Source organism: Microchirus variegatus (genome assembly GCF_963457635.1).
Source record: "Microchirus variegatus genome assembly, chromosome: 22".
Classification (NCBI taxonomy): Eukaryota; Metazoa; Chordata; class Actinopteri; order Pleuronectiformes; family Soleidae; genus Microchirus; species Microchirus variegatus.
In genome coordinates this window covers 1295261-1305623 of record NC_139823.1, presented here as the reverse complement: position 1 = coordinate 1305623, position 10363 = coordinate 1295261, and the positions used below count along the sequence as shown (strand labels likewise).

At 40.3% G+C, this 10363-nt stretch overlaps 1 protein-coding gene across 1 annotated transcript; it reads right to left on the bottom strand.

Annotated features, from left to right (window-relative positions):
* Nucleotides 1-250: 250 nt before the first annotated feature.
* Nucleotides 251-9890, bottom strand: LOC310943363 (myelin protein zero-like protein 2; the record flags this gene model as incomplete). The annotated part of the gene is made up of 5 exons (XM_083908912.1): nucleotides 9793-9890; nucleotides 3136-3305; nucleotides 1981-2191; nucleotides 1600-1768; nucleotides 251-449 (listed from the first exon to the last, which is right to left on the bottom strand). Exons 1-5 carry the CDS (start codon nucleotides 9845-9847, stop codon nucleotides 251-253), a joined length of 804 nt encoding a protein of 267 aa, XP_083765038.1. The 5' UTR covers nucleotides 9848-9890.
* Between the last annotated feature and the right edge of the window lie 473 nt (nucleotides 9891-10363).

Below are 10363 nucleotides of genomic sequence, written 5' to 3'. Positions count from 1 at the left end.
GAAACTAATATTGAATTGTTAATTTACTCACAACTTCTTAAAACGCAAAGTAACCTAAAAGAGGAAAAAATCTATAGGTGCATTTGTGTTTGTCCTGACTCATCTGATGAGAGCTGCATCCCAAAACCTTAGCGTTTAAATAACCAGTGGATGAAAACCAACGGACAACTCTTTCCCTAGTGATCATTCCTCCTGCAGCTTTATTTACAAAGCCTGGCGCTGTAATGATAAATGAGACTCTCATCAAATCTTAATCATCACCACCACCCCCATCGTCATCATCATCATCATCATCGTCGTCATCGTCGTCATCGTCATCATCATCATCATCTTCACCATCCTCCTCCTCCTCATCATCTCCACTGCTGGGCTCAGACTCTTCATCATCTGAACTACCAGCTTCTTTCTTCTCTGTCACAAGTGTCAGATGAGCTGCCTCTGCCGGTGTGCTGACCCCGCCCCCACAAGACAAGTTCAGTTACATCACATACACAGATATGAACAGATGGGCGATTTAAGGTGAATGATGAGGCAAATGGAAAAGTGCAGCAAATAAACTCAAGGTTCACATTGGTTTACTTCAGCAAATATGTGCTGTCAAAGTACCATAAAGAATACAATACCCACAATCCTTGGCTCCAAGTAAACCCAGCCAGAGTACCACAGAGAATTGATGTACAGCTTCTTTCAGTGGACAAGGTGACCAAAACAAGAGTTCATGAACATTTCTCCACCAAAACCACTGTGGTTCTCTGCGTTTTAAGATCTAGTACAAATCTTCACCTGTGTTCACGGATCAGAGTGACACACACTGTTAAGCAGAGGGAAGTTTACACACCCAGAAAAACAGTTCATCTGTTCTCTTCAGCAGCAGGAGATAGAGAGCATACATGGATACAGTATACAAGTCAATTCACTACAACAGTATCATGTCTTGATTTTGTGAATAACTACATTGGACTGTGTGTTCTGTGGGGTGGAAGGACAGGGGCTGGTGTTCTGTATGTTCAGTGTGTGTTTTGTATCTGTGTCATTATTGATTAAAAGTAATAAAAAGTTGATCACAAAAAGTGCAACTGCTCTTTATGGGTGAAATGATATAAACAATAATTACTTTAAATTGATTTGAATTGAACAGTTCTATAAAAACCCACAATAAAACAAGTATTGATTAAAAACAAATACAAAACATGTAACTCATTGTTCCTTGGATTTTTGATAAAAGAGAAAATCAATACCAGCACTAATAAGTGCAGTGAGCACTGCTGTTGTGAATTAAGGTTAATGAACCAGACTATAGGACCACACGTTAAAAAATCTATCCATATTAACATCATAAAAACAATGTTACACCCAATGTAAAAACATATAAAGTGACGTATAAAAATCTGGCAGAAATTGGATATGTGGTGCATTGAAGCAAGAATACTGAAGGTAATAAACTATAATGATATGCGAGAGTTTCACATTAGAGGAGCAAAGACAGAAGAGAAAGACACCTTCCCAGCCTCAACTTTCATTAGGCTCTTCCAACAGAGTGGACCCGCACAGCTAATCAGACTCCACACCAGTCCCGAAAAGAAGCTCTGTGGCCCTCACCACACAGTTGGGTCCTTCCACTCCTGCTCCCGAGAGTGCAGCTCTATGTCGCTGTCCATGCGCCTCTTCTTGTACAACTTCACTGCCACAACAATGCCGAGCAGGATCAGGATTAAACCACAGGAAATTCCAACTATGAGCGCCAGCATGCTGATCTCAGACAAAGAAACTGAAAGTGATGGGACCAAAAATCATGATCAATAAGGAGAGAGGGTGAAAGCAGTGTGAGGAGAGCAAAAACACATACAATTATAGTGGTAGAACATTTCAGTGGCTTAATTGTCTTTTTACTGAATACTCTTACTGATGCACGAGAAGCAAATCATTGCAGTCTATGAGTCAATACAGAGTTATTGATGTATTCTGTGCTGCAAGTTTTACCTTTGTTGACAACTTTAAGCATGATTTCTCCATTACTGCCATGCACATCTGGACGGTTGCGCACCTGGCAGATGAATGTACCGTTAAAGGTTGGAGGCACCTCATGTAGGGTGATTGAGGCGTCCCGTCTCATTATATCACCTGACCACACAGCATGGCCTTTGAAACGCCCATGCTGGGGAGGGTATGGTACCTCCTGGTAGTAAAACACCTGAGATAAACACACAAAAACACACTTGTGTAATACGTACAGATAATGAGTGTATGAGTTCAGACACACTAACACGCATGAGAAAGCTCATAGCTCCCTCAGAAGCAGCACTAGGCTGTGCAGTGATTTTGCCATAGTAGTCAAGTCAAAGTAATGGTGACCCACTTTTTTTCTGACTTCTTAACTAAACTGGCAGGTGATGTCACTCCCAGGTTCCGATGTAAATGGTGTACGCTAAACGCTGTAGTTATATATACCAGCGCTATAGTTGCACTGTAATGTTACACCAAAAAAACAGGAGAAGACGTTGTGAACATTAGATATAAGAGAATCGGAGACAGACCCCCAGCAACTTTTAAAAAATTTTAAAAAGTGACTAGCGACATATCTACCGTGTTTCTGTCATAAACCGAAATACTTCACGAAAATGCACAATTCTCCAGCACAGTGAGATCAATCTACCTGTATTTACTGCAGGCTGAGACACACACACACACACAGCACACATAAACAGAGTCACAGAAGAACGAGCTGTGGATGTCCAGTCCAATGATTGTGTGTGTGGGACAATTACTGATCTGTTTTGTTTATTCAAGTAAAAATAGGTTTTGTTTTCTCCTCTCTTTATTTTACAATTCAACACTTTTGTCCCCACTGTGTGGGAAATCTCTAAAGATGTGGATGTGTTCAAGTGATATCTAGTGACAGACTTTAGTTTTTCATTGACAGTAGTTGTTAAAACTGTCAAACAATCTCAAAACACAAGCCAATGAATGACAGCGGAAGAGAGAGCTGGGGATATGATGTCATCGTTTTCCTGAAGGAAACCTAGTGACCATTTAATAATTGTACAAGAACAAGAAAATTAAACCAAATCAAACATGATGGTCTTGAAACATAATCAAAACAAACATTAAAAAGTTTTTATGTAGGTTCTTACACACCGACTCATCTGCTCCTGAGTTGATGGGGCGGAAGTTCCAAGACACGATGACTGACTGAGGCGTCACTGGCTGACTGGAGCTGAAGGTGCACTTCAGTTTCACATTTGTGCCGTTCACTGCTTCCACTTCGTTTGGAGTGTAAATATCTATTCCACTCACATGTCGTACCCCTGTGATAAAGACAAAAGAGTGAGAAAGAAAACTCAGGGATGTAGATTTGTAGATTAGGGCCACATGTGAATATTGTTTTGGAAACAATATAAAAACTCAAAAAAAAAAAAAAAAAAAACTCAAATTCTGACTTTAATCTCACAAATGCTTACCTAAGAATTCTCTCTTTAATCTTACATTCTGACTTTCTCAGAATTCAAGTTTTTTTTTCTCACTTCTATTAATTATGATAATGATTAAAGTAAGAACTCCCACTTGTGGCCCTAATCTTCTTCCATAGTTACACAAAACTCTGCTGACTGAACATATGTGCAAGGGTTAAACTGCTCAGGTCTCTCATTTCAACTCTCAGGTTCAGAAAACAGCAGTCAAACACATATCAGTAATGTTGATATGTTTATGTTTATTAAACAGACAACTGAGATGAAAGTAACTCCTGAGGATCTCTGTGTTTACAATCTATGATACAGTTTATTTATATATAAACTGTATCATGTTTATTACTGACGTCAATTCTAAGGTTGCTGCTGGAGATTAAAGAAAGCCTGATTTCCTACATAGCAGCATGACATCACATAATTCATACAACAAATCAGGGCAGCACCAAACAATCGATTATTAAATGAATCGTAAACTATTAAGATCTCCTTTCAATTGGTGTGTGGTTATTTCTTCCAAATAATACAAATGTGGATATTCCAAGATTACTTACTTCATATAACAAAGACATATTGTTATATTATGTGGTTAAAACATGACATACAATACAAAAACACTTTCAACATTTTCTGGACCATTGTTAGTTACAGCCTTTCAACAAATAAGAGATTAAATAAGACCACATTATTTTTTCTCTCCACATTATTTAGTCATTTGTACACACGATAGACATATCTGTGTTTTGCAAAAACTTCTAAATCACTCTCACTGTCTACGACTTAATCCTCCACGTCAGGGTCGTGGAGAGCTGGAGTCAATCCCTGCTGACATCGGGCAAAAGGCGTGTTACACCCAGGACAGGTCACTAGTCCATCACAGGACAAACACACAGAGACTAACAATTAGACTAGGGTCAATTTAGAGTGTCCAATTAACCTCTGCATGTTTTTGGACTCAAACTGTCCAGGGTGTACCCAGCCTATTGCCCACTGGATTCTTGCTTCATTGCACCACATATGCAATTTCTTGTCATGACAGATTTTTACACATCACTTTATGTCAGCTGAGATAGGCACAGCACCCCCCACGACCCTGCAGTGGAGGATAAAGCGGTAGATAATGGATGGATGGATGTTTTTTGATTGTGGGAGGAAGCTGGAGTACCTGGAAAAAGCAACCACCCACATATGGGGAGAACATGCAAACTCCATGCAGAAAAGTCCTAGAGTGGGATTCTAACTAGTGACCTTCTTGTTGTCCTGAACTATCAACTGTTGTCTATGGAATAAGATTTGTGTCAATATTTTCAAACTCTTTTCACAAAGCAAGCAACACTTTTTCAGAAGCAAAAAATTGTTTGATTTAATCATTCAAAATATATTATTTTATTGTTTGAAAATACATTTTGTTCCTTCCGCTCCCTGATTTGTTCTTTGCGCCGTGGTTTTTTGTTTGCGGACTGGCTACTGATTTTTGGAGTGACAGCTCAATGAACTGGAAGTTGTCACAGGCTCTGGATGAAGAAATTAAGTCAAATAATCAGTTTAACACCGTTGATTTCTTCCTGTGGAGCCGAGATTTAAACTATTTTGGTTTAGTAAATTTCTGTCAATCAGCTGGTGAAGGCAGGTTATCAAGCTGCTCTCAATCGGCTTGGGAGCAGCCGAACTGTCTGCTGATTGGCTAGGTATACAATATATATATAATATCTTTGCTAATGTACATTGTGGAGTCACCAAAATCACCTTGGTCAAAGATGACCTTCCCATGGTCACACTACAGCTCTTATTTGATGATGATGATTCTAAACAATTTTGGTGAATGTTTATGTGAAAGAATTTTCAAGCCTTACTTGCCCCCCACCAGGCTTAGCGTTGCTTGTTTATTTATTTTAAACAGATTTCTTTATACACCACAGATTTTTCTAAACTGGGGAACAAGTGTGCAGCGCTCAGGTGCCGATTAAAACCCAAGTCACACCAACAAATGCGTCATTATTACGGTTACATTGTTCTTGTCAATAAATATATTATATTTAGGGACGCACCAATAATTCAGTGGCCAAAACACAGCAAGTACAATGTGGAACAGCACCTATTAAATGCTGGAAAGTCTTGTTGCGCAAAAGCGAAACTTGGCTGCATATGGCGCAGATTATGACCTCCCGCACAAGAGAACATTATCTCTCTCTTTGCAGTTAACTATAGAGATCAGCTCATCCGATGCATCCGTTATTCCCTTAATTACAGCGCTAAAGCATCTTCTACGCAAAGGTTGAGACCACGGAGTGAACACAATGAAAAGTGCGCTCTGCGCTTAAGAGTCTGTCACCACGGTTTACTAAGATCTACTCGGATCACCTGCACTTCATCGTGACTGTACTGGATCCTCGTCATAAAGATCATTATTTGTATCTGGGGATAAAACATGTAGAAAAATTATCCAGTCTGGCACAGGAGAGGGAGAAGAGAGCAGCACAGGGGCGGTGCGCAGAAATAAAAGGGCCGTTTGTCTGCACCAGATGAGGCACATGAGGGGTAGGGCTGGGCGATATATCGAAAATTTATCGTTATCGAAATTCACGACGATAATCAACATAATTTTGCCATTATCCATACATTCCATAATTAAAAAAAAAAGAAAACAAAATAAAAGTTGTTTTTTGCTGTGTGTGTAGGTAGGCAGGCTACCTGTATTAGGGCCCTATGATTTCTGCGTTAACGGGATCGCGGACGGAATCGTCGAATTGGCCAATAAAAACAGAATCTAATGTTAAATGCGGAATATTACAGAAATTGACATAATGTGACTGAAATGCTGTCATCGTGAGGAGAAGGAACGTTTGTCTGGGGAAATGTAACGGGGGCCGCTCATTCGTGGCACCACATTCGTGGCACCACCCGTGCATCTCCTCACATATGCAATCATCTCTCGCGTTTATTTACTTTATATACACTTTTTTTTGTACACCAAGGATTTTTCTAAACCGTGGAACAAATGCGATGCACCTGCATGTAACCGGTGAGTGTCCTCTTGTCCAGGTGCCGATTGAAACTCAAGTCACATTATCAAATACGCCATTATTACATACGCCACTATTACGGTTATATTGTTATTGTCAATAAAGATGTTATATTTAGGAATGCAAAGATTCGGCGGCCGAAACACGGCGAGTAAACTTGAACATCGACTATTAAATGCTGGAAAGTCTCTTTGCCCAAAAGTAAAAAAATGGAACTCCCCACGACATTCACTTCACAGCAGAGAACATTCTCTCTCTTTGAACAGTTAACTAAAGACATCGGCTCATCTGATGCATCTCTTATTCCCTTAATTGCAGCGTTGTAGGGGTAAAATTGCGTGTAGAGAAATGATCCAGTCGGATACGGAGAAGCGGACGGCGCAGGAGAGGGAGAACAGTACAGCGCAGGGGCGGTGCGCAGAAATCTGTCTGCACCAGATGAGGGGGCACTACCACTTTTTTATTTATGTTAATTATTTTACTTATAAATGTGACCAGCATTGCATGGCTTGTTTTAAGATTCACTGGCATTTACTTAATTAGGATTTAACATAAGTGAAAACAATTGAAAAATTGAGAAGAAAGTTGCATTTCAATGGACATTTTATTCACTGACACAGGCTTATAATACCCCCAGTGTATTATAAAGCCCAATTTATACTTCTGCGTGAAGTTCTCTGCGTAGGTTATGCAGAGACTCTGCCTGTCGGGGAGCCTCTGCGTTGTCTCCGACTGCACGAAATGTTGTGTATATTGTATATAATAAGTGTCCGTCACTCCGTCAAGGGACAACGGAGACGGCAAGAGCTGCGATTGGTCCTCAGGACAGGCCGAGATAACGCTGCTCTGTGCCGGCTCACAGTGTGCACCCGAGCGTCCACAGAGGCGGAGCTGATCCCCGCCGATAATGCCACTGCCAAACTATAAATACGTCATATCTTAATACACACGCCACATGTTTAGACTCTAAATGGCCAATTTCTCGCCTCAAATTATCTTAAAACTGCGTTCTGGGACACAGAAAAGTGAGAAACGGCCACTGTTTCAACAACAACAGTCTTTCTCTCTCGGACACCATTGCTCACTGTAGCCAGAAGCACAACAACCTTGCGCAGCGACCCCTACTGATCGGGCGGGAAATTGCAGTGCGTATCCGTCACCACGACGCAGAAGTATAAAGGCTTGAGGTGTCTCCGTGGTGACGCAGACGGATAATGCATACGCAGTCGGAGAAGTATAATGTGGCCATAAGCCTGGTGGCTACACTACGGCATACACTGGGGGAAACCCTGGCGTGTTAGCCGGCGAAACCCGAAACCCACACGCCAGGACTGAATGATCGTCTCTGTACGCCTTATTTGCATAGACACAGTTAAATCATATCAAACTCCTTGAAACTACACTCGTTGAATAGAGTATCTCAGAATCCAGGAGGACTGGAGGGTAGCTAAGCACGGCGCCAGTGATCTGATTGTTTCTGCTTAACACTTCCGGTCAATTTAAATTTTAATCGCACATTACATCATTTATTTATGTTTTATGCATCCAAAATATTATCCATGGAATATTTCCATTACTTTTCCAAAACTTTACAGGAAATTTAGTTTTTCATTAACTTTTGAAGGACTTAGAAAATGCATTTTCAATTTCCAAAACTTTTCCAGGTTTTCCATGACCGTACGAACCCTGTATTAATGTTGCGCCGGTAGCGCCACTTACAACTGTGTCTTTCTTTCTTTTTTCTTCATCCTCTTTTTTTTCTTCCTCTTCTAAATACCTGATTGATAACTCCTCTTCATTTTCCTTCAGCTTCATTTACAACTTGCAGAACGATAACTTCACACAGGTTAACGTGAGGTGACGTGGGGCCGCTTTAGGGAGGTTTCCTACTGAGATGACATTGCAAATCAACCATTGTTGTTTAAGGGGGACGGGGATGCGGCTGGTCACTGATGCATTTAAGCAACAGCACTCAAGCAACAGCACTCATGATCCGAGTGTCGGGTGCCCTTATCGGCTCGGGGCCCCAAGCAGTTGCCTGCCTTGCCTGCTCATAAACTGCACGTCTACCCGTAGCACAATGAAAGTGAGAAAGTGTGTTAATGCGTAAAAAAATATACATGTAAATTCCAAAAATTAATCATACTGCGTTAACACGTTAATTTTGACAGCCCTAAAATTCACCAAAATTGGTTAAAATAATTTTTGTCCAAAATAAGAGGTGTAGTGTAATGTACATTAGCGAGGTTATCAACAATTATTTCAAATATAAATTCACCCAAATTATTTTAAAGCATTTTCTTCCAAAATAAGAGGTGTAGTGTGACCGTGGCAAGGTCATATTTGTCCAGGGTGATTTTGGTGACCCTGTAATGTACAGTAGCAAAGTTGTCAAACATGATTTGAAATAAAAATTCACCAAAATGGTCATTGTCAAAAGCATCTCTGGTCCAAAATAAGAGGTGTAGTGAGCCCGTGGGAAGGTCATCTTTGTGTGAGGTGATTTTTTTAAACACTACTGTTAAGAGCAGTGAACATATGGATTTTTTCCCATAAATAAAAATATATTATAAATAGGCCAAGTCAGCATTTCAATAATCAGCAGGTAGTATGTTGATAGGGAGGCCCTAGATGTGTGGCATGATTTTGGAAGCACTGGGCTCAGTAAGAGTGCAGCTATTTAAATTTCATCTTTGTCTCCAATTTCCGTTTTGCACTTTGTAGACGGTCCCTAGACACTCGAAAGCAGAACGCTCATTTAATTCATCCACACATGTAGACGGTGCGAAACCAGTGTTGTAGCTAGTTTTCTACCTTACTACGGTTAGATCAGGTGCCCATGACGGTTTTGCTTATGATTTATTGAACTGCAAACTTAGAATCTTGCGAATCTGCCAATTTCTAACTTTACCGAAGTGTATTGATATACATGGGCAATCAGGGGTTGATATATGGTATAAATCTTAACTTGGGTAATTAATTAATTGCTAATTAATTACAAATACATAATAAATTGATCCCAGCCTTTAGTTTATCGCGATAATTATCGATATCAAATGATATTAAACTTTTTATATCTAATAACATGTTTTTGCGGCCTACATACAAACAAGTTCACACATGCTACAATGATTAAATTACGACTACGCGGTTAAACCACATTACCCATAGCGTTGAATCTGAATTTGTGTGTTCAAAAATCACTCATGAACATGATTATTAACGTAAACCACTGATGCTGCTTCGTTACCACTGTACTTTAAAAGTGTTGGTCTCTCTTTCTCCAGGAAGTAGTTCACACTCACCTGTCACCAGTAGAAGCAGAGGCCATAATATCCAAAACATTCGGTCCAACAACATTTATACGGACTATCCTCTGTCACTGTCCCTTCATACACGTTTGCAGACTGGACTCATGGAGTCAAGGAGGGAAAAGTTGCGGTAAAAAACTCTGTGTTTCCGTGAAACTTCACTTCGGTCTGTGTGAGAAAACAGAGAGTGACTCACCCCTGAACGCACCTGGTAGGCGGGGTTTAGTCTGTGCTCTACCACGTCCACCCAAGAGTGTAAGCCTGTACCACCTTGTGGCCACACCCTGTATCACAAAACACAGTCAGTCATTCATCTACAGCCGTAAGTCAATGTTGCATTGTTGTGTTGCATTCAGGTGCTAATGTTGCTGGGTGAAGTGAAACAGCCTCCGGCTAAAGAACGACAATACAGGACATAACATTCCAAACTCCTTCATTAATCAGACTTTGTTTAAACAATGCACACAGACGACCCAGGAAGCAAAAAAGAAAACATAATCACTGAAGAAATAATAGAAACTTACAAAAATCAGGATTCAGTTAGGAACTCTTGTGTCACAAAAGA